This window comes from Branchiostoma floridae, chromosome 12, assembly GCF_000003815.2.
Source record: "Branchiostoma floridae strain S238N-H82 chromosome 12, Bfl_VNyyK, whole genome shotgun sequence".
In the NCBI taxonomy this organism is placed as follows: domain Eukaryota; kingdom Metazoa; phylum Chordata; class Leptocardii; order Amphioxiformes; family Branchiostomatidae; genus Branchiostoma; species Branchiostoma floridae.
Window position 1 is genome coordinate 15,103,948 of NC_049990.1, and position 23,774 is coordinate 15,127,721.

At 41.4% G+C, this 23,774-nt stretch overlaps 2 protein-coding genes across 2 annotated transcripts in view; both read right to left on the minus strand.

Annotated features, from left to right (window-relative positions):
* The window catches only part of LOC118427041 (E3 ubiquitin-protein ligase rnf213-alpha-like), a 28,086-nt gene extending 11,738 nt beyond the window's left edge, over nucleotides 1-16,348 (minus strand). The window contains exons 1-38 of the mRNA XM_035836678.1: nucleotides 16,247-16,348; nucleotides 15,850-15,985; nucleotides 15,346-15,538; nucleotides 14,748-14,988; nucleotides 14,473-14,610; nucleotides 14,237-14,381; nucleotides 13,873-14,044; nucleotides 13,558-13,726; nucleotides 12,944-13,083; nucleotides 12,457-12,651; nucleotides 12,223-12,351; nucleotides 11,733-11,862; nucleotides 11,193-11,431; nucleotides 10,907-10,989; nucleotides 10,605-10,738; nucleotides 10,078-10,164; nucleotides 9,744-9,872; nucleotides 9,156-9,316; nucleotides 8,579-8,807; nucleotides 8,318-8,488; nucleotides 7,948-8,135; nucleotides 7,405-7,539; nucleotides 6,667-6,897; nucleotides 5,854-5,986; nucleotides 5,574-5,681; nucleotides 5,166-5,251; nucleotides 4,818-5,009; nucleotides 4,572-4,686; nucleotides 3,749-3,885; nucleotides 2,786-3,320; nucleotides 2,649-2,727; nucleotides 2,372-2,516; nucleotides 1,854-2,182; nucleotides 1,487-1,665; nucleotides 1,062-1,262; nucleotides 718-923; nucleotides 412-511; nucleotides 16-116 (exon numbers count right to left, since the gene is read on the minus strand). Coding sequence (XP_035692571.1) covers nucleotides 16-116; nucleotides 412-511; nucleotides 718-923; nucleotides 1,062-1,262; nucleotides 1,487-1,665; nucleotides 1,854-2,182; nucleotides 2,372-2,516; nucleotides 2,649-2,727; nucleotides 2,786-3,320; nucleotides 3,749-3,885; nucleotides 4,572-4,686; nucleotides 4,818-5,009; nucleotides 5,166-5,251; nucleotides 5,574-5,681; nucleotides 5,854-5,986; nucleotides 6,667-6,897; nucleotides 7,405-7,539; nucleotides 7,948-8,135; nucleotides 8,318-8,488; nucleotides 8,579-8,807; nucleotides 9,156-9,316; nucleotides 9,744-9,872; nucleotides 10,078-10,164; nucleotides 10,605-10,738; nucleotides 10,907-10,989; nucleotides 11,193-11,431; nucleotides 11,733-11,862; nucleotides 12,223-12,351; nucleotides 12,457-12,651; nucleotides 12,944-13,083; nucleotides 13,558-13,726; nucleotides 13,873-14,044; nucleotides 14,237-14,381; nucleotides 14,473-14,610; nucleotides 14,748-14,988; nucleotides 15,346-15,538; nucleotides 15,850-15,865 — 6,101 coding nt within the window. The 5' untranslated portion in view covers nucleotides 15,866-15,985; nucleotides 16,247-16,348. The remainder of the gene's footprint in view (nucleotides 1-15; nucleotides 117-411; nucleotides 512-717; nucleotides 924-1,061; nucleotides 1,263-1,486; nucleotides 1,666-1,853; nucleotides 2,183-2,371; nucleotides 2,517-2,648; nucleotides 2,728-2,785; nucleotides 3,321-3,748; nucleotides 3,886-4,571; nucleotides 4,687-4,817; nucleotides 5,010-5,165; nucleotides 5,252-5,573; nucleotides 5,682-5,853; nucleotides 5,987-6,666; nucleotides 6,898-7,404; nucleotides 7,540-7,947; nucleotides 8,136-8,317; nucleotides 8,489-8,578; nucleotides 8,808-9,155; nucleotides 9,317-9,743; nucleotides 9,873-10,077; nucleotides 10,165-10,604; nucleotides 10,739-10,906; nucleotides 10,990-11,192; nucleotides 11,432-11,732; nucleotides 11,863-12,222; nucleotides 12,352-12,456; nucleotides 12,652-12,943; nucleotides 13,084-13,557; nucleotides 13,727-13,872; nucleotides 14,045-14,236; nucleotides 14,382-14,472; nucleotides 14,611-14,747; nucleotides 14,989-15,345; nucleotides 15,539-15,849; nucleotides 15,986-16,246) is intronic.
* Nucleotides 16,349-17,100: 752 nt separating this feature from the next.
* On the minus strand, nucleotides 17,101-20,978 carry LOC118427042 (E3 ubiquitin-protein ligase rnf213-alpha-like). Its single transcript, XM_035836680.1, has 6 exons — nucleotides 20,330-20,978; nucleotides 19,905-20,064; nucleotides 19,500-19,717; nucleotides 18,911-19,057; nucleotides 18,587-18,751; nucleotides 17,101-17,967 (listed from the first exon to the last, which is right to left on the minus strand). Exons 1-6 carry the CDS (start codon nucleotides 20,699-20,701, stop codon nucleotides 17,101-17,103), a joined length of 1,929 nt encoding a protein of 642 aa, XP_035692573.1. The 5' UTR covers nucleotides 20,702-20,978.
* Between the last annotated feature and the right edge of the window lie 2,796 nt (nucleotides 20,979-23,774).

The window sequence follows — 23,774 nt, forward strand, 5'->3', positions numbered from 1 at the left end:
GTGAACACTACTCACGCAAAATGTTTGGAAGCTGCTTGCTTGCTCTGCGTGACAAGGAATAGTTCCAGCTTCTTCATGGTTGTTTTAGTCTTGAAATCCGGTTGGTCGTCCAAGTACTAGAGGATTGCCAACAGAAGGTAAGATTTAGATTTCAGTAGTCTTTTGATTGTGGCCCTTAGCCCAACATACATTGTCGCGACTTTACCCCCACGGAGGTGGTTGAGCATTGTGCCAATTGGACCAAAATTAGTCACGCCTTTTTCTACGACCTACCGATGCATTTTAGATGGTGACTTGATTAGATAGCAAGTTACGACCATAACTTTACAAAAGCAATCACCCTCACTGCGCTATAGAAAAATTGAGACCAATAGTTATCGATATTTCATGTGTATGTGATATTACACCCACCTTCCAAAGCTTTTCAACCTGTTGCATGGGTAGTGGTTGATCCGCTCCGCACAGGTGGTCAATGTACAGTTTTACAACACGTAGGCGTGCCAGTAAGCATCTGGTGAATAAAATTATAATTGGGCATCATTGATTGGAAAATCCAGAAAATCATAAAATTCCACAGAGCACATAAAACAACTTTGCTTTTTTGTATCAAGTATATCTAAAGAATATATTTACAGAATCTGATGGTCTTTCAATATCTTCTCTGATCAAGGTAGTTTTTGTATACGTTGACCGGTAAAGCTTAAGACTTGTACTCACCGACACCCGTGAAGGGAATGTTGCAGCTGCCCATCCTGTTGTTGTTCAGAAGAGCTTACTTTGTAGGCCGCCAAAAGATCCTCCGCCAGCAAACCAACTGACTGTAACTTGGACATCCAAGGTTGTTTATCCTTGACCGTTGTCAACTGCCAGAGTTCTTCGGTCAGTTTCTCAAGGGCCAAGCGCAAAGCTGCAACATCGAGTTTCTGTAGAAGAAAAAAAACGATGCCTCAATTACCCTCTCCTATTCTTAGAACATTCATACAACGTTACTCCTACATAATAAATGTTGATCGCCAAGCATCGTTAATGCAGAGTTTTTTTAATGATCCTCACTGACTTACCATATTTGAACGGTTACGCAGAGCGGTCTCTAGAGTTGGAAGCTGGTCTGGCCAAAATTCCACCAGCTGGGAGAAACGGGACAGACAGCCGCGGACTCCGTCGTCAACAGCCACATGCACGTCTGTGATGTGGGGTGCCTGTGGGATTTCCTGCCTCTGCCTCACCATGAACACGGCATGTTCCACTGCTCTGCAGATAAGCTTCATATAAACGGAAACGTGTTGTCAGGTTGGTGACAATAGCCGTTACATGCTATTTTGCAACATATTCCTGGTATTTCAAATTCACAAAATACGTGGATCATCATAGCTTTGGTGAAACTGTTAGCATCTAAGCCGTTAACCGGTGTGACCTTGTATTAACAGACACAATGAATAACAAGGCCTGAAAAACTTTATACTGCAATACCAGAGGATGTACTTACCCTGACCTCCACGTCTGAGCCCGAAGTGATCTTGTGAGTCATATAGACATAGTCATAGATGTATCTCACTATGACCTCGGCGGGATCTCTACACAACTTTGTCGTTTTGCTGAGCTGTTGGCCAATCTCAGTCTCGTCAAATGTATTTCTAAGTATATCATTAAATGACTCCGATGTTCCTGCAGTATGAAATATCAAGACGCTCAAGATAAATAAGTTGTTGCAAACTTCATTTATTGGATCAAATTTGGGCTGCTTTGTCATCAACATTATTCAAAAGACTCTGTTCGTCTAGTCTCAACGTTTTGTGTATGAAGTGCACTGGGCTATCAATTTCATAAGATCATATTGACGGTTTATAACGTACCTGGCATCGCTTTGGCATCTTGCCACAACTTGTCCACTAACTCCTTGATTAGCCAGGAAAACGGAAGCTGGCACTGGAGTAGCTGACCATCGTACCCGGATGTCTGGACAGGCACCGTCTCACGGACAGTACGTTTCTTTGGAGAAAGACAGTCTTCGTAATGGAGATTAACTGCCTTATCGTTGGCCGCAATACCAAGCCAAAGCTGATGCAACCATTCTTCTTTTGTCTTTATCAGTAGATCCAGATTTGAGTTCCTGTCGAAGAACGCAATGACCTCGGCCAGCATGGGGGATACAACTGACAACAGATAGACCCATGCCGCTTGTCTGCAACAAATAAGAATAAGGCATATATATTGATACAGAAAACGTCAGTACGTGACATGGAAATCCACCATATATATATATTACTTAACTCAACATAAACATTTTAGGAAAAGGCACAGCTGTTCTTTTAAAGTATCGTTTGTGAACAATATCAGCGCACAAATAATAAAGAATGTAAGAGGGAATTACCTGAAAGTCCCTGCCTGGCGAATAGCTTTGGACGCCGCCGCCTCTTGTGAGAGCCAGTTCGACCCCATGTGCACCCGAGACTCTTCCTGCTCCTCCAACAGAAGTGCTACTCTGCCTCTCAGCACTTCAGCAAATGTCAGCCGAGCTGCCATTGAAATGTTGAGATCAGTAAGAACAACATATTGAGAGCATGAGTCGTTTTCTTTTCACTTCAATTCATTACATTTCATATCTAATTATCCACGACATTAGACATGGGTATATGTACGATGCATACCTTCATGTTGTTTTCCTTTGTTTGCAAGAAGCTTTAACAGAAGGTCGATTCTGTCGATGGTTCTTCTGTTCATCACGAAAAGGATCGTTTACACGCGCCGCTGCAGATTGTAGCGAAGAACGGAGGAGAGTTGATACGTCAAGATCTTCCTCAATCTTTGATTCTTCCGGTTCTATCCCGTCGTTCAGGTCGTTAGCGTTGACGGCTTGCGGTGTTGATATTCTCTGCTGGTCCTGTGGAGGGGCCAAACTTTCCGACGTCAGGTTCTGATGAGGATCTTTGTCGTCTTCGATATGGATGGAGTCAATTGATTCACAGATGTCAGTCAACCCGTCATCATCCCGGTCTGGTTGGGTTGCGACCCGGGGTTTGACAAGGCTACTGACTGACTTGCCAAGCATGGCGGCAACGTCTGGGGAATAGTCGTTTGGCGGATGAACATCATCGATGTGATAGCACAGCCACTGCCCACCACCAAGACCCGAGAATCCTTTTCTTGTGTTCCTGGGGAGTTGAATCACAAAGACCACGCTGGACTTTAGGTTGCCGGTCTGGGCTCGTTCGGTCTGGACTGTGTATGAGGCACAGGCAATCAGGTTGGAGTTGATGTCACCAGAGTCACACTGCACAACCAAAAGACCTTCCTCGGCCAGTGTTTGCTCCAGAAAATGCCTGAACAGTGAAAAGTGACATGTCAGGTTCGACAAATTACAAGAAAGGTAGCAAGTATCTTGTTGTGTTCGATTTATTCTATAGCACAACATTTGCAAGTTCATGCCCAAACTCATATGTGTGACAATGGACAGTATTGACATTATTGTTATTAAAGAGTGTACTCAAATATCAGTGTTGGATGCATTTAGGCGAGTTGGGATTGATAAATGGCCTACATACGATAAGATTCGTAGATCATAGGATACTGGAGTTTTCTTTTACACAAGCGTTTCAGCAGGTGAGAAAAACTGATTGTAGTAAAAAAAAAACTCCAGTATCATAGTATAATATAGTGCATTGAACTTGCCTGATCAATTGTGAAAGCAACAAGACCACTTGTTAAATGCATGTTGTCCATTGAAAGCTAGCAATAGAAAAGAACTTACCTAATACGCCTGCTGAACTGTTGCTCCGTGTCAAATTGTTGTAACGAAAGAAGCTGCACAACAGCTTCTCGTAGGCCAAGCGTCTCTGCCAGATGTGGAAGGTCATGCCTTGATAGCAGACGGCCATGGGTTGTGACCTGCATTGAAAATATATCTATTTTTTATCATCTACCCATGTAGGCACACGAAGCAACGGTTACGACTAGACATGCATTGTAAAGGTAACGTCACTAGACTGTTATGACTGTCGGCCTAGTTGACTTTTACCCCTTTAAATTTGCATGAGAGTTCTAATATATGCCTTCGTCAAAAATGTATTGCAATAAAGATGATGCCGAATTCTTATATCATAACATTTGGGATATCCTGAAAGATACCTGTGCGGAAATTCCGCTCCTTCCTTCTGTCACGTGGAGTAGAAAGTCTGCAAGGCAGGAGTGATGTTGACCACGGAAGTATTTCTGTGCAATTGTACTTGCGTAGGAGGAAAGTGGGGAGCTTCCAAGGCGAACCACGGCGTTCGGAGTTGCGCACTGGAGAAGGGTCTCTTTCGCCCTTTCGAAGACCTTTGGATTTTTACAAATAGACAATAATTATGACCACACTTGGATTCAACAATTTCTTACTTTTCACATAACGTTAGAACCAAAAATGTTTCAACGCATAATGAACATGGAAATTAATGTTATTTGGGGGTTATCTATATATACGTATATAGCTCTTGTTAAAAGGGGACATTTTGATAGAGACTTGTTCTTAATTCTTTATTACCCACCAAGGCCACAGACACTGTTTTTTTGCAGATTTTAAAACAGTTTCTTACCTTTTCCTCCCAGTTGTCGTCATTGGTGTCGACGTCTTGAAACACTTGAAGAACAACAGTGGCGGGAAGGTCCTCGTGGTACCCAATGAAGGCATCGGCAGGCTTTTCTCTACTTCTGAATAAAACACCGTGTAAAATGTGAGAGAATGTATATGTTGACAGAAAGAAATGGTTTACTGACTGAAAAATTTTGAAGCTCAAATGGCTGAACTGTCGTGGACTGATGTGCAGATTAAAAAAACACACCTGTTCATGGATGTGTTTCTGGCAACGTCCACATTGACAAACGCCTTGGCCCACTCATCCACCCTCTTGGCAATACCATTCTGTGCAGGAGTCAGTATCGTTGACACAGAAAGGAAGTGTTTTTCCAGTCGATTGATGAGAGGGATCGGGAACTTGTCATAGACAATGTCCTTTTCGGCAACGACAACCAACCTATAGTGAGAATGATTAATAACGTGAGTGCAACGGTCTGATTCGACCAGCGTGTGTCGAATAAGCATTTAGTGGATTAAACAACTACCTTCATCCTTAAATATGTGCATTTCAATCGACAATGATAGACCGTCAAAAATGTACAAACATACAAACCTGAAGTCCTTATGCACACGACACTTGACCCTGTGAGTACCGAGGCCCAAGTCGACATACTTCTGTCCGCCCATTTCCACATAGTACTACAAAAGACAAGGCCGGAATTGTTGTATAGACATTATATAATAAATATACACATTTCATTGTATATCTATAAAATACATCGTAACACTATAATTGGATACCATTTGCGCATCTTGGTATACTGACATGTAGTACGATTCAATGTTAATAGAGGCAGTAGCAACTGGTGACTAGTAGTGAATGAAAATGAAATTTGCACTTAACGCTAGGATCGATACACATCACCGCAAATAATCATATAATGGTCATCATATTTGGTCACAAACATAATTACGTCCCGAGAAATGTTTGAACATTAGTGCAAAACTTATAATCAATTACCTGATTCAGTGCATCGTACAGACTTTCGTATAGGTTCTCCAGGTTGAGTAGGACAACGGTTCGCCCTGTTTCCATGCAGACTTTGATACGATTGATGTCACGACAAACCTGTGGGCAGTATTAGTGGTGAAATGTAAAATGGACATAAATAGAAAAAATTTGAAATCTACTAAAGCCGTAATGTCTGCTTGAATAGAGTGCCATGGAACATATAAAGGACTGTACAACCAAAGGTTGCAAATTTGCATAACACTAAACGGAATGACGTTGTTTTTTTTACCTGTGTATATTCCTGGTCTTGAGGAAAACTACTGCCGAAGAGGATGACTGTGCTCCTGGGATCGAGCATTTTTTGTTGCAAAATGCTCAGAGCAGCATAGTTCTTTGTCAGAATCAGTAGATATCGCCCTTCGCTGTAGCACAACATAAAACGTTACGTTACCGAATGTAGGTGTAGACATGGTTTACACAAATAGCGGCACTCTAGATCTCACACAATTAATAATATTTTTCAAAGCAAGTCAAGCATCCGTTTCGTATTTGATAGATTGATTGTACGTTTACAGTAAGGAATATCCAAACTTACATACTTGGGTCTTATGAATTGCAAGATTATGTGCTCAATCAACTCAGAATTTTGTTGTCCAAGCTGGACGTTTTGCACCCTTATGATTTACATAACTTAAATTACTTTATCCGTTTCCTACCAGAAACACATAGGGATGGGGAGTGTGCACTCTTTGAAAATATGAACCTTAATCGATGTTATAATTGCATACATCTATCTGTCCGTTTATACGTCGATGAAGATTAGACATCCGGGTAATAAGATATGCCAAAAATCAGCTACTCACGCAACTGGTTTTCAAAGTCATATCCAGTTGCTTGAGTCTCTGTCCATTTATGTGTCGTTATACACTGTACATTTGCTAGTCTAATTCTGTTTCTTGTACGATGGTGGCGCTAACGTAAGTTGACCTAACTTGAGCGCTTTGCTATCTTGTCTGTACTTGTTTATCTGTGTATGCTTGATGAAAAAAATCCTTACATATAGACTAATATAAGTTTTAGGTGTTTAAAAAAATGTCCTTACCTGTCACTATGGACACTTTGTAGACTGGCTCCAATGAGGCCAAGCGGACTGCAGTCCGGATCGGTTGGCCTCCCCTTTTGATCAGCACAGGTCTCGAGAACTTTGCGGAACTTTTGGAGAGGGTCTATGTCGTCTCTACCACTGAAGTTCCTCCTGATGGCATGTTCCAGTTGGGCACGTGAAGGAGGTTGGCCAGATGTTCGACAGAAGTTGCTCACCATTTTGATCAAGCTTGATGAAAACATATATATACCTAGATTTGTGTACGTCATTTAGATATCATTCAATCGAATCTATATATGACATGGGGACTTTCCTATATGTGAAATATTTCATTTTGCAACAAACGGTTTATCACAAAGCAAAGCGAAGTTTGAGCTATTCCAAAAGCTGTATATCCATGGTTATGTTGCCTCCGTATCATCCATTTGACAATATGTGGCTGCTTATGAATAATAATGATAAAGATAATAACAGTAATAGGATGTAAATACTGTTCAGGGAAAACAGTGGAACATGAAGTACATTTCATTTGTCAATGCAATTCCGAAAAAAGAAAACTTTTCCTTGAAATACTCAAAGTTCCCAAGTTTCTCACACCTTGCCGACCAAAAAAACAAACAATTGGAAATGTTAGACGATTCATTTCCCACTGCCTACAAAAGAATATGAAGTTATAAATAAAGAAGCAAAAGTACACATATGTGCATTAACACGCCGGTAAGCTATTGTCTGTACCTGTAGAAGTCACGAAGACCAAAATATTCCCTGTCCTTCAACTGTGGTCGATAGAGATCTGTGTATGCGCCGGCTAGGCTGCCCAACATGGTCTGCAGCTGCGTCATGACTATTTCGTCATGTTCACATATGCCCCTGGGTCAATACAAAATTAGTGCAATTGATTGTGATATAAACCGCCGATAACACATCGAGGAAATACATTGCAATTTTATGTTGTTTATTTAGAAGCACTGATCAGTAGGAAGCTTTACAAGTTGGCATTGATCAAAGAACAGGTTTCAAGAAACTGATGCAGAGGTCGAAAATCATTCATGTTGTCTACCATTTGACTCCTAAATCAAAATAAAAGAGCACATCTGTACTGATGAACAAACAATACATAACAAAGCGAAACAATCTTAAAACTGTCAGCAATAGTTGTACTTTCACCTCTTACTAAACGGTGCAACAGTTGTTACAGATGACGCGGCATTCACATAAATAGTCAACGACTTCTGTTGTCTTTAGAGTACAACCTCATTTTTGCAATCATTGTTTTACCTTGCACTTTTCTTGAGATCGTCGTTGTCTGGAACTCCCCTCGACAGGAAAATCCCGCGGTTCATTTTTGCAGGGTCGAGAGCCCAGTTGGAGATTCCCACAAAGGCCACCTTCTTTTGCTTAGCGTCAGTGTTGCCGCCATTGCTGCTTTCCTCCACATAACCTTCTTCCAGCAAAGGGTGTAGCGTCTAAAGTAGTAAGAGTGATCGAAAACACAGAAAATGAACGTCTACAATATCCAAGAAACAAAGTGTTTCTTATTTCGATTATTTCTATTTCCACTTCAGACCTAGGATTTCAATACAACTACATTCTGACATGCAATCTTTTGATATGTTGATAAGCTGCGGAATATAAAGAAATTAGATACCTTCAATGGCATCTTCGGTGAGTCCTCCGCAAGCCCAATTTCATCCAAAACAACGACAGACACGAACTTGGTGAGGTCTTTGTCTTGCTGGAACATGCTGCACTGATGGAAAGTCTTCACGATACTTTCTGGGGTAGCAAGCGGGCTACACTGGAAGGACACCATGTGGGCCTGGAAAATAAAGCAAAAACTTATGTATTGATAATTCAATGCAAAATATGGAAAGTAGTGATTCGAAAGAAAATTGTTTTTCCTGTTCACCTGTTTCAGTCTCTTGAAGAAATCCGAGGGAGCGGAGTCTCCTTGCATGGCGTCACTGACCACACTTTTTGCCAACGACTTTGAACTCCCAGGTTTCCCCACGAGGAACAGGGGAATTCGCAGCTCGATGCAAACCACCATCATGAAGACATTCTCCTTGAGAGCAGTATTTCGGGCAATGTTTGGCGCTAGAAGGGTGTCCAACTGGTCCAGGAAAACATCTTGGCATCTAAAATGTGATAAAAATTTCACCTTGTAATCACAAACTGTATTTGTTTTTGTGCGGCCCGCTTGCACTTTGACCCTGATCACGTGAGCGTGACGTCATTCGAGATTTAGTTGGGAAGTGGGCCGCACGGTTTTCTTTGCTTATTGTCGTGGAAAGGTAAATGGTTGTACATTGGAAGCATTTCAGCACACTATATCCAACTACCCTTTGTTTGTAGTAAAGCGATAACAATGCACAATCTGTTACTAGTAAGCAGTAGGAATCACACATCGATTTCTAACACTAAAACTAAGGTTTTGTCTAACAGCGTAATGTATCATTATGAAATCAATAAAGTACATCACCAACATTTCGGTTTCCTTTTCAATTGTTTTTGCCCCCTTAGGTAGCTTGAAGAGTTGCCCTTTGAATAGCTTTGCAATCGCCTTTCTGTAGTCGTTCCGTTTCTCCAATCGGGCTTGATAACACACACCCAGTGCGAGGATGAGTGCTCGGCATACGTCGGTGACCTTATTGAAAAAGAACTGACAATGTGTTAATTTCAAAGAAAACAATGTTATCAATGTCGAAAATTGTACCGAAGACACAGAATATGAGTGTCATAAAAAGTATACAGAAGATAGATCATGGAAGAATACCTGTGCATTCTACGTAAATGTGCACTCTCGCTGGACTTGCGTCAAGCTTGCGTCACTGCGGGGTTCGTTCACTGCGTCACTGTTTTGTTATTTTCTCCGATCTTTTTATAATATAGATATTGCATAATGCGTAAAAGTATGACTTAGAAGACGACAAAATACACGAAAAGAAAATTCGTTCTTTATCCCCGAAATTCGTTGAGTATCTTTTAAGAACCCCGCTGTGACGCAAGCTTGACACAAGTGCAGTGAGAATGAACCTTAAGATACCAGTACACACACGGAAAGATAGTCGCACCTGGGTTTGGGGTTGGTCAGCAATCTTTTTGTTCATCAGGGCTGATAAGACCGGCATTATTTGCAAAAACCAAGCCATGACAGTGAGAGTGCGTTCTACATCTCGAAGACTCACAAAGCTGCACTCATCCTGTTGATGTGACAGAAAAAGTTCTTAATGCAAAAGGCTCAAATTTCTCTACTCCTTCCCGATAGCCCATTGTTTTAATCTTCCATAAACTCCAAAATCTGGGCTATCACCGAAATTTACTACAAAACGCTTCAAATACAAACTATTGAGGAAATACAATCAACACTAGCTTAGCTGAAGTGGAAATGTTCAAACACAGACAGACCTTCTTTCCTCTCATGAATTCTTGAGATGTTGTCAGCACGGCCGTTACCACGTCTATTGATTCTGCAGGGATCCGGTCTTCACTCACCTTATAAATATACATATAGAGAAAAAAGGCGCATTTATTCCCATAAACTTGTCATGTGTCCAAAAAGTCTTTGCTAGTCGCCTGGCAGAGAAGCATACACAGTGACTGAATTCACAATGTGGCTATAGCACACATGTAGACCCAAGTTGTAAAATATACATAACCGTGTTTGTGTGTGTCCATGGTCCTTGTGTGAATGTGTGATTGTGTACTTATGCGTGTGTAAGTGTGTGTGTGTGTGTGTGTGTGTGTGCGCGCGTGTGTGTGCGTATGTGTGCGTGTGTGTATGTATGTGTGTGTGTGTGTGTGTGTGTGTGTGTGTGTGTGTGTGTGTGTGTGTGTGTACGCGTCCGAGGGTAATGGAAGAACTTGTACCATCTAGATGAGAAAATAATGTTCATCAACAACGAAAAACGGAACAACAATTCTATAATACTCACACATCTCTTGACCATCTGTTCAATGTACAGCCGTTCAGTCTGACTGTTGAGCTGACCAAAGTCCCAAACAAGAGGTAGCATACTGGGTGGAAGGGGCTGGACCCGGTAGACCAACTGCCTCATTGGGATGCGACCTACGCAATAAAATTCAAACGTTGTCATTCTTGGTTGATGATGTATCAAGTTACATGTTACAAGTATCATGGGCAAGGTTGACTGCAAGAACGTCAATGAAACTTTTGCTCTAGTGTGAAGAACAGGTATTGCTATAAATCATGCGGTCAGTAATAATCTGACTGTACCAAGTTTGTCCTCTGTTTGTTCTGCCCTGATATGATAGCCAAGTCCAGCTTGTTCAAGACGACGGATCATAGCTTTCGTGTGCCTGAAGTAAAAAAGGGAACAAATACCATAAACTCACGTGATTTTAAAATGACATGATATAACGTTACATATCATCTATCATAACATGGTGTCAACGAAGAATTCCGATATAACAACATAACAACATAAATCTGTTGAGCAGCGAATAACCCCAATGTACATAATTATCAACTTAAAACATCCATTTGAATTCCGTCGACTCACCGCCTATAGGGATTGACAGCTGCTACTATCTTCAGACTGTCTTCTCCTGTAGGCAAAGCTTTGCCATTCACAGTCCCATCACACATGATCTCTTTGATCAGCCCGACAGCTTCACTTGTGTTTGCCTCGTCGAGGAAAAGGACAGTTTCGACGTTGTGTCGGCGCCGGTTTTCTGTGGCTAGCCTCTGTGCCTTTGTTACTGTACGGATGATGTCCTCTGCGGTCACACCTCCATGAAGCTAGTTTTATACATTGTGAATAAGGATGATACTTAGTGTTGAATACGATAATTTACCAGCTTCTATACTGCATTTACGCCTAACAGCGATAATTTGTCCTGACATATGCATATGAAAGTCAATGATACCATTTCCATTTTTTTCTCTGCCGCAGCAAAATGACTATATCTAGGGTATATTTTTCTTCCTGTACGTAATGCACACCTTCAAATCTTTCAACTCATATAAAACTTTACCTCTATCATATTGGAAATATCTGTATCCATATGTAACGCTGCTACACACAATGCAAAACATTCACCTTCATGATAACCATATTCTTGGGTCGGTTGGTCTTGGAAGTTGGTCCTGCCTGTAGGTCGCACATGAACTTCACAAGGCGTGTTTTACCACAGCCTGTTTCTCCCATTATGATGACAGGGATGTTACACCTGGAAAATTGTATAATTCTTAAGGTGTTATCTCACAGCACTTGGGACAACGGTGCGGCACTGTGGGGTTCGTTCACTGCGGTACTGCTGTGTATTGTCCTTTTTAAATAATTTAGATCTTGCGTAATACGTAAAAGTATGACTTAGAAGACAACAAAATAGTATTACACAAAAAGTAAGAGTTGAGTAATCTTTCGAACCCCGTAGTGCCGCACCGGTGCCCCAAGTGCAGTGAGACGATAAAGTCGTACATGGAAGTGCACGGGCGTTTGCTCTGAAGAGGAGGTGAAAAGTATAGGAATTTCAAATTAAACAGGCATACTTTTTCAATAGAAGATAACATCATGATTGACAACTTACCTGAATCGCATGTGTATTGCCAAAATCTTCTTCACGTTGTCTGTTGTCAGCTCATAACTCTCGTCAGGGTCAAAGTATTCGCCTTTATCCAGCCCCATGACCTTGCGTAGTTTATCGATCTTGGCACTCCTAACATGACAGTGATTTAGTGAGATTTACTTAAGTAGTTTGGCAACTTATCATCATCTTAAAGAGACTTAAAGAGATTGAAATCAACACGTGAGAGCACATTACCTTTGCTTCTTCTCAAAGTTGTCCTGTAACTCTACCCGCTGTACGACCAAACTTTGCCTTAGTGGTTTGGTCATGAACCTGTGCTGTAGGACACTGTTGTCGGTCGGATCCCTTATGTCTCCGTTTGCATCCACATTGAAGCCGAGGAATGTCATCGTGTGGCGATCGGAGTTGAAGAACAGGTATGGATGAGGGCTGCACAAAGAGATCACAAGTTGAAACATACATTAAGAAATAGACCACTGTGCCATGATATACTTTCGTCGTGTCAGAGCTACATGTTAACTTCAGAAAATCATCAATTGGCACATCTTGGGCTCCTTAATGTGTACATCTCTCTCTCTCTCTCTCTCTCTCTCTCTCTCTCCTTAATGTATACATCTCTCTCTCTCTCTCTTTCTCTCTCTTTCCTTTGTGTGAGTAGAAATCATAGCACAATAGCATACTCGGTGCTAGCTAGTGTTAGTTGTAAATACTGTACTCTCACCAATTTTCCCATCTTCGACGAAGATGGTATTGAATGGGATCCTTTGCTGTCTCTGCGTTGTCATTTGCCTCTGTAACGTCCACTAGTACTTTGAACGACGGGCTTTCATCGGCCATCTCAAGGGAGGGAGTCGCGAAATCCTGTAATTTTTTATTGTTTAGCATCACTTGGGATTATTCTGCAAATTAATAACTAGAAAATTGTGCAATTCATTAGTATAGTCTATTGTCGTTTTCCTTGGTACCAAATAATAAGTTATTAGGCCACAAAATGTACAAATGATGAAAGGAGGTCAACAGTGGTCAAGTGGCCAAGAAAACTAGAACGTTAAGAAGTGGCCAAGTAAAGTTGGCAAGATAGCACCAGCAGTATGGTACAAACGTTATCTAGACATCCCTCCATCTATGATTAGATTCAACTCATTTTAACTTCATAGAACAAAAGAAACTAGTAACTAGCACCACATATAGCGGATTGATATGATATGGCATAGACGAATACCTTACTCCAGATCTGCAAATCTATACAAAGAATAGAATGACTCTTTCGATGCAACATGTGAACAAAACAGCCTCTTAATGTGGTTAACGTTAGTTCTATTCATTTCAACTTACCTTGGACATGATAATCATGAATTCAACGACAAACTTCTTCAGTCCAGGAAGACTGTCGCGGAATTCATACTGGCAGAAGACGTTCTGCTCGCAGTCTCTGAGCTGGTGATTCAGGAAGGAAAGGAAGTGACGAAGTTCTGCCCAGGATGGATCCTTGATTCCGCAATGACTGAAACGGGAATAGCTTTTGTTAGGGGCAGGCTGGTTCAAGCAGTGTGGAAACTATGGAAATGGAAGATGGATTATATGGAGAAAATGCACTTTGTGATAGGAATGTGCTCCAAGGAAAATATTTGGTATTCAAAAGAAACCTACCGGAGTACAACATTCAGAAAGTCGGCATGGTTGTCAACAACAGAACCAGGTGTAAATGTGAGTTTGTCTAAGTCTTCTCCAGCCTCCCAGTGCCGTAGGTAGTGATAAGGTCTCTGGAACTCCTCAGTAGAGAAGAGAGTTGCATCCATGACGGGATCCTGTGCTCCTCGCTCTAATAGATATATAAAGACCATGTGAAATGTATATAACAACTTTCTATAACAATCTGTAAGTAGTCAACCAGACGTATACTATATGAAGGCTAATTATAAAGAGCATTGAAATATCCACCCTTAACTTTATTAGGGTTTTCATTGAACCAGCAGATGGCCAAGTAACACATGTTACAAAAAGCAGTGACTACCTCTTTGAAAAGGAACGTTACATGTATATATCATACCTTCTCTTGCCTCCTGCTCCAAGGCAAGTATCTCGGTTGGAGCCCGGCAAGTAGCAGAGGGCAGAAATGTCACAAACGGTACATGACGGTTGTTTGATGCTTCAGCCGTCTGCGGTAAGAACGTAAACTGTGAACACTCCCAACACAATCAATACACATTTTGACAACAACGACAGCAGGAAATTTTACAATCTACCTACCTGGTCATCTGTCGCACCCGAAGTCCTCTCGATGAGGTACAGGTCCCATGGGAGTCGCAGCCAGACTTTGCCATCTTTCCCCATCACACGGCCGAGAACGGTCAGATTGAAAAGGAAATAGTCCAATCCCTTGCGCACCTTTTGGAGAAAATGTCATGTACTAGTTACTTTTATGTACTAGTAAATGTCAATAAAATGTGTAGTATAAAAAAAAAACACGGTGGCAACAAAAAAGATATTTAGTTAATGATTCCCAGATAACTTTCAATACCCACCAGTGGAGACATATCAATGTGGATGATCGTCGGCGTTGGTTTCTCAGGATCTTGCTCTTTTACATTCAGAGCCGATAAGACAGTGTCCACATCAATGACCGCCTCATGAAACGGAACCTTTTGATAGCAAGACGTGCTTCTGGTCGATCCTGTTTTAGCCCGTAGCTTCTCGGCAAGACGCTGCACATACAGAGACTTTCCCAGACCAGGTCTGTCAGATGAGATCACACGCACGGAGCTCCTACACAGTAAGGGCCATGGCGTGCAATTCAGCAGTGATACCAAAATAAACGATCGAGGAGAAAATTTTCTGATGAAATTCAGTCTCACAGACGAAAGACAGTGGAAGATCCCTAAAACGTCTGACCTTTTCCAACTCAATCCGGTTGTTTGAGTAACTGTTAGTTTATAACTTAGATGTCGTACCGTCATCGACGTATTCACCCACTCACTCACTCACTCACTCACTCACTCACTCACTCACTCACTCACTCACTCACTCACTCACTCCGGCGAGTTCGACGTATTCAGATGAAATTATTCATGACATAGATTAAAAATCAGAATCTTTCAGCTATGGGACGTTTGCAAGTCATACCTTTGGTAGTCAAGACTGCTTGCAGGTTCAGTGCCATGTATGGAATTGCTCTGAACAAGTTGCGTTGACAGGTAAGCTTGGATATCCTCGAGGGGCCTGGACGTGAATTGTTGTACCCGATACTGTTCCAGGGCCGTAGCGATGTAAGACTGGTGCTGTGTCTCCCTGGCGCACGTTAGAACTAAATGGCATCCTTCATGTAAAAACAGAGACAATAATTTGAATATAGAAAAAAAATCTAGCGGTAGAGAAAATCTAAGATTCAAAGCATTGTTTTACATCAACTGTCCAAAAGAAATTATTGTCTAGTAGATTTGTAAAGTGAATAGTGTGCAAACGCACAGGTCGGTACCACACTCAAGGTACTTATCCGCAATAATATTGTAGTAATAGAAGGACTAAAAGTAGAAAGCAAATAATAAAACCAACACACAAGCAAGACATATCATTATGTATGTCTCATTATAACGTGCCTTACTGTGAAAATAATTTGTAAGCTCATACCTGAATGTCGCTGCATCAGCTTTGAGCGTTCCTCTTCAGCTTTTACACTGACGTCATGATCCAGCTGATCGATGTTCACCAAGCAAAATATTCTACCTGTTTGGTCAGTCACGGCTCTTTTCCAGAGTAACACGATCTACAGAGGATCAAAAGATATGTTATTTGTCAACTGACAACTACATGTGGCTGTACATAACATTGTAACAGTCATATGGCCAAATGCTCGTATGCAGATCTAAGTTATATTTTCTGAAATTTTCTACACAAATTTACATTTGATAATCACTTGCAACAACAAACTATTGATTGAAAATTTCAATTCATTTATTCAACTTATGTATATTGCCCATGTGTTTCATAACACAGAAATCTTGCAGAGAACTATGTGCTCTCTCACCTCCTCTGTCGTAGAATCCGATGTACACAGGAGTACTTCACTGTAAGATGGCAGAGGGGCGTCGACGCCTCCGTGCAAATACAGGGACAACACTGTTCTGAACATGTCACCTAAATAGCAGTAGAATGTAAAATAAACCATGATTAAACGAAATGAAAGAACCAAATTCTAATAGGATGTCTTTGCTGTAGAAAAATTGAGATATCAGAACGCATATCTACATACCTGAAGGACAGACGATCAAATTTGGGACGCCCTCTTTCAAATATGTATCTGGCCATGGTCTGCTCGGTGAACTGTAGTCTGAAAGCATATATGTGTAGACATTCGCCAAGTGATTTACCTAGTAAAATACTAAAAAGGTGATAAAATTCAATGTGTGAGATAAAAATACATATGGCCTCCGTCAACAAATATTGACCACGTTAAGATCCTAATTCACATCATTCCTACAGCTTCGGCTAAGACAAAATACAATGTATTGCTATATGAGGATTGCAGTCTCTGCCATATAGTACAGTGATTTGTAAGTTCAGTTATGTTGCAAAGATTTGCAACAGATAGCTGGTGCGACATAAAATGTGCTCCAATAAACATGACGCACCTTTAGTGCTCAGAGCTTCTACAACACGGCCAAGATGATCCAAGCTCAAGTACTCCTTCATGTTCTCAAACTGGGTTGACTTCAAGTACAGGTGCCAAATATAAGAGACTTTTTCCACAAGGGTCCTGCAGAAAATCACACCAATATTTTGTCTCATTCAAATGGCATTAGTAATTTTAATGTAAGAAAGACGACTAACTGCAATTTTGTAACCAGTAAATGGCAATGATATGACAAATACCGAAATTACTCACTCATCTCTGTCTTTGGTTTCCGTAACAAACCAACGCGTGAGTTCACTCAGGGAGGACATGTTTGTCAGTGGGGCAAGCCCTGGAACGTTTCTGCTGGAATTATCGTGCTCCTCGGACCGTTCTGGACTTGCTTCTGTTAAATCTTGTCCTCTCGCGTCTGTGGTTTCTTCCTTCTGTCCAAGGATCTCTTGAACCAGCTCGTCATTGTTGTAGTTGTTAATGCACCAATCGATGGCTTCATCAAGGGTCTCATTGAAGTTTCCTCTTTGGGAGACTTTAAGAGCAGCTTCAGCCATGTCGTCTGAAAGTCTTGGAACGAAATTGTGAAGTTCTCTCAGGAGTGCCTCCCTATCGAGTGCGCCTGTGACAGGGGCGTCGTCTTCACTTTTCTCCTCGAAGGATCCACCGCCAATTGCATCCACCATCTCGTCATCGAGGTCTATCATTGAGAAGGCTTCTTTCAGGTCATTGACCGAACAGTGTGTTTTGATACTGTCTAGCAACACAAGTGCTTGTGAGGATGCCGCGTCGCCATTTAGAACGTTTGCTAGCTCCCTGCGAAGAACCACAATTTGCTCGGTGGTGAAGTTGTTAAGCTCCGGATGGACACCTCTTTTGAAGTCGACGAATTCAAGCCAGCCTTCCAGACATGACTCCATGAACTTTGCGAGATTGGTGACCTCTGTGACAAGGTCTTTTTCTGTTCCAGCAAGAGTTGACGAACCAAAGCCAAAATCGATTCTTGCTTTGACTTTCTTCTGGGGATCGCAGAACAGAATGCATGTCCACCTATCAAAGAGCACGGAGCCAGTTCTGCGCAGACGTAGGTACACGTTTCCAAGACGAATGACACCGTTGAATACCTGAAGAAATGGAAATATTTCCACAAATTGAAAGCTATTACATACAATCAGCAGCAACATTAAAAAGCAGAAAATAAAGATTTTGTTTTATTATTGCAACATGTATTTACAAGACATGGTGACGGCACACTCAAGTGGTGACTTATATTCATACCGCCACCGCATAAGTATACAAATACATGGGTTAATAAATACAAGGAAAGAAAACAAGATAACAAAATAACAAATAAGCAAAGCACTGAAGCAAAAAACAGCACATGAAGATTAAAAGACATAAACTGAGGATATGATAATCAACTTACTCCCTTAAGACTGGTAAGTTGATGTTTAGTCATTACTGAAGCGATTGGAATCTATTAAAAAAGTTTGCACAAACATCAATATTTTGGAGTTTCTACAGAGAACAGAAAAGAAGAACCTTTTAAAAGCAACTGTACTAAAATGTCGTCGGATAGAGTGTCCATATCAAAACCTACCAGTCTTCTCAAATTGCCGAAGAGGGAAGATCTCTGTTGAGTGTAGTTAGGGCAGTGTAGCATAAAGTGACAAATGCTTTCGCACCAAATAAAGATTTTCTCTGTCACACCGTAACACCACAACATTATGACAATAATCTTACCTCAACGAACTTTTCCACCTCTTCCTTCCCTTTGTCGGCAGTTCCTGCAATCAGCATGAGCTTGCTTTGGAGTGTCTTTAAGTTACTGACACTGTAGTGCCGATCATCATCATCGTCGTCCTCGGCCTGGCTGAGTCGTAATGTAACGACGGCATCGAGTGGTTCCTGATGAGGATCAATAAAATACATGTTATAAATCTACCATTGGATCTGAAGCAACAACACAATCTTTAAGTGTATCATAAAATGCAAGGGATATACTTTTGCACATTATCACCATTGGAACTTTGTTTGGAATTAAGAAAAACAAATACATATACATACCTGTAAGTCCTTTGGTTGGGTAATGTGGCCGATCTCGTAGATGCCCCTGGCATTTATCGCCTCTGCTTGCGAGAGGGACGACTTTTCTACGGATCCGTGGGATTCTTGAACGTGTTTAAGCCACGCCAGATGGTTCTTCATGTCGCGCTATAGAGGCAGTAAATGGCAAGTTCAAGGATTTTTATATCGACAGGAAGATACTTTGTTCGTCCAAATTCTCCAGGATAGCCACAAGCACAATTAGTTTCCATGTCTTGGATTCTCAGATATAAACCATACCATAAAGCTGAAGTAGAATTCGCCAAATCATAATCAGACTATCTTTCCAGACACATAAGGTACCAACTACGTAGTTATGCAGATGTGTAAGTTATAGATGTGTTTGCATTTACCTAACCCGCTTGCAATGTGCTACTTGGTTGGGGAGCCAGTATTCCGTCCCGTGTGGTGACTATAGATATAGATTATTCTAAGCCTGTATTACAAAAAAAGACGAATTCCATGCCCGTTGAGCACAGCAAAACTGTAAGGCACTTAACGAACCAGATAGATATACTAATTGTGACATTTGACCTTTGAGGAAACTAACCAATTTCTTTGGTAGGTTTGGGTCCTGTGTCAGATATGTCTCGAGCCTTTTGGCAGCCTGCATCATTTCAGGAAATCCAGCATCTTGTTTGAGGTCGTAGATCAGAGGCCCGTAGCCGATGCCTGCTGACAGGAGCATGTTCACCCTGTCGATCTCAATGTCTGTCTCCCCAGCCGATATGCTGGCTAGATCAGCAAACACCTTCAGTTCTTTTGTGTCTGAAAACAAGAAAATGCGCCAAATTTGAGAAGATACGAAAATGCGTCAGATGTGGGAATAGATGACGAGTTGCAAATTTAATCAAAATTCGCTATAAATATTACTAGCGCCTCAATATCTGAAGATGAGTGCTTTAAGACGAAGATTTACGTTATCAAGAGCAACGTGACTTATGCAATACCGAACCTTTAGTGTGTTTTCGCATCCACTCCACCAAAGGTTTTGACAGGACGAAGGCATTGAGAGCATCTGAAGTAGCTTCTGTCAATTCAGCGAGAATCGAAGTAGCATTGAAGACAGAGTCATCCATGGATCTCAGTGGGCGCATTTTGAAGGATGCATTTCTCTGCATGAAGAAAAATTATGTGTTTTAGAATGAGGCATTACATGTACGTGTAAGGCATGTAGCTACAAAGCATACTTTGCACTTTCTTTCGGTAGGAGGGCAACTGGTTGCGTTTACACTAATTCCTTACCCCTCTTGTAAAATGCTATCAAAGCTTTCTGACTGTGGAAGGGTGATGAGCCTACGAATCAATTCCAAAAGAAGACAGCTATAACTACTTAAATTGCATTTTAGCAACATGTGTAGCCAAACTCTAAATACTCACAGAGTCCAGTAAAGTTTCAACCGAGCTGAAGTCTCCTCCCAGTTGATAGGTCCGCCTGACATCGTTGACACGACCGGCCTTCTCGATGTACTGCCCGAGCAGGTGATATTGCCTGATCTGTTCTGCTCTCTCCTTTACCCAACAGGCCGAGGGATGGTCAGATAGCTTCGTAATTTCTTGGAGCAAGTCTCGTTCCCTGCCCATTATGCCTCCGAAATACTTGTCGACGTCCTCTAAGGTGATTTCTCCTGTTTCTATGCTTTCACGTTGCTCCTCCCACACCTTAAGGGCTGGCATGCAAATGTTGGTGACTACCTGATCTATTGAGAGCTCTATTTGATGGTCCTCTGTCGTGTCGGGCGAATGTGGCATCTCCTCTGGTGCTGCGTCTCTTTGTTTCTGTATCCTGTTGCGCAACTCCTCTGCCTGCTCCTTCCAAATGATTTGGAAGAGGGTACTGTTTTCCAGTCGTCCCACAGGATCCAGTATTGCTTTGACTTGTGGCTTGAGGTTAAAGAATGTCACCGTTGGTACTTCTTCAAGACCCTCGCCGTTTGCTGTAGCTTGTTTGTCATCAAAGATGAAGACAGCACAGAGCTGACTGACAGGTAGTCTGTCGACGACCGCGTCCACTTTCTGTTGTAGCGTGCTTCTGTCGACTAACAAGATAGTTCAGATTTCTGATTAGATTAAATCTCTAAAAAATTATGATTAAAGAGAAACAGTTACTACAACATTAGAAGAGAAAAGCAGAACTAGATACAAAGTTCATTAAAAAAACGAAAACAATTGCAACTTGCCTGGACCGATGATCTCAGACATTCCCAAGAACTTTTGCAAGTGTCGTCGTTCTACTTTGAATGCTTCAAGCTCGGCCTTTCGCCGATACATAGCTATGCCAATTTTCCCGCGGGTCGGTTTTGGTTGCTGTGCGTTCTGACTTTCTTCGCCATCTTGGTTGAGCGGTGTGATTGTTTGACAGAGCGCAAAGAACCGACCGCTGAATTCGATTAATATTTCTAACTCTTCCACGGTGATGGTCCCATCTAACAGCTTTCTTTCCACATCTTCCAGTTTTGAAACAGCCACGACGATCTTTTCTTGGCAGTCTAGATCAAGTGTTTCTTTCAGAACTGATGCTCCAGCTTTTAGGAATGGGAAGTCAGGGTTATGAATACTACATGTCATACAAGATCATCAAACTTTATCCAACCGACAGTTCTAATGATTGAGACTAAAAAATTTGCCCGTCTCCGTGTTAACGGAAGGGTACTTTCTGCTGCCATTTTCGATATGTGATGTTGAAGCCAAGTTGCAGCAACGGGTCATAACGGTGATGGATAATCTGTGTCACCCCCCGTCTCTGTTCAAGTTCGGACGGTGACATCGAATGTACACTATTCCTTGCTACAGCAATGTACGTAGTACATTCCGTGAACAAGGCTGAATGAATCAGCCAAAAATCGGCGTAAGTCTCAACCATTTGAAGTGTTGGTTAGATAAAGTCATTTAATCTATAAAACACAGATGAACTTTCATGCTAAAATACAACGTACTGTTAGAATTGACCAAACATAGGGATGACGCAGAAAGAATTAATACATTCTAGGCCCTTCCACCTGGAACCATGCATATGCACAACTCATCATTAATGCCTCACTGTCGCACATAATAGTAGTAGAGCAATATAGTGAAACTTATTCAGGTAATGATGAAATAACGATACTTACTGTACATCTTGAAAAATCCAAGGAACGGTTGCCACGACAGCAAATGCCGTAAGAGTGACGTCTCACAACTTTCGTCGACAAGATGCCACGTTTTGCGCAACGCGTTAGAGAAAAGCTTTCCGTACTTCGATGCAGCTGGCGAGAAGCCAGCGATTCGATTAAGAAGCTGGTGCTCCTGGTTGATCTACGGAGAAATGGAACAAATTACATATTTGTGACGCGACGTTGGCAGGGAGAAATAAGCGAAAATAAACAATGTCACCATGGACCCGATGTCTTTTCAGAAATTCTAACAAACGTGTCAGCATGTTTGGCTCAGACTCCCAATAAGACACTACTAGTAGTTGTTTACCACAATCAAAATGTATTATTCTATAACATGCTTTCACCAATACGTCCGCGGACGTTATACATTTGTCAAGTCATATCTGGTTTTTATTTGTGATTGTATGTGTCATAGATATATTGGTGTTTGTATATAAAATTCTGAAACATATGCTCCATTCTGGAGGCAGCTTACCTGGCATAGACTCTCCACGGCTGTGAATGCCGCGTTGGTGAAACACTCCGCGATCACACTGTTCAGCTTGTCCAAGTCAACTTGACAGAACAGTTCGGCTTGGTAGACCGGTGAAACCTGTCATTCATTGGGAAAATATGTTGAGTGTGATTTGAAAAAAAAAATAAGCAAAGGGGCAATCTAACTGTGAACAAAGGTCTAATAAGCACGAACACAAACTTTTAGGTGTATGATTACCTGCTTGATCCTCTCTCTCAGCTTGTCTGCGAGTGAATTTCTCCATTCCGTGTCTTGATGTTCCTCACCAAAGGTTACGTCTGCAAGTTGGCTCCACATCTTTGGATATAAAACAAATAATTTATTACTTTTCGCTTTAAAAGTTACTGGTGGGCAGTATTGTTTCGATGAATGTAATTCTCAAATAACAAACGATATGAGATATCTACGTTTTAACTAAAATGGCACTCGCCATCATTAAGATATCGATATCAAATGTTTATCTACCTCAGGTTCTTCTTTGATCGAGAGAGTGCTTTCGTAATCTCTGTGAAAAAGAGTCTTCATGGCTATTGCTTTGGGAAGCCTCATCTTCAACCATGCAAAAACGGCGTTTGACGTGGAGGCGTAGCATTTAGTTATCCTGTTCATAATCTCCTTTCTGGTCGCCTGTGAGTCTTCTGTCTTCTGTGCATTCTGATCCTCTGAGCTAAGCACGGCCAATGCAAGTCTCATACATGACGCAACCATGCAAACGGCCGCAGCTACCATGGCTGTGAAGCGCAGTTCTTCACTGTTCTCCATGATGACACCGAGGAAGTACTCGCACGCCGAACACAATTCATGGATTACATGTTCTTTGTGTTCTGTTGACTTGAATCTGATTTAAAAAAAAAGAGATTATATGATCATAAACGTTATAATTCATTTCATTACAAAAAGTAAACTCAGCAACATTAGACTTATTCATACGTGAAAAAACTTTAAATATCCTCTGAATATAGATATCATCAATACTTTATTGTTAAGCATTTTAACAAATATGTCAATACTTCAATAGCAATTACGCAACTGTAAATGAACAGCGTGGCGTCGAAATAAGGTGAAAGGCTTTACTCACTTCTCATTTGCGGAAGACTCCTCCTTACACTGGGCAGTTATTTCTTCCATCGCCCGTCGAATTGCCTAAGAGGAATGA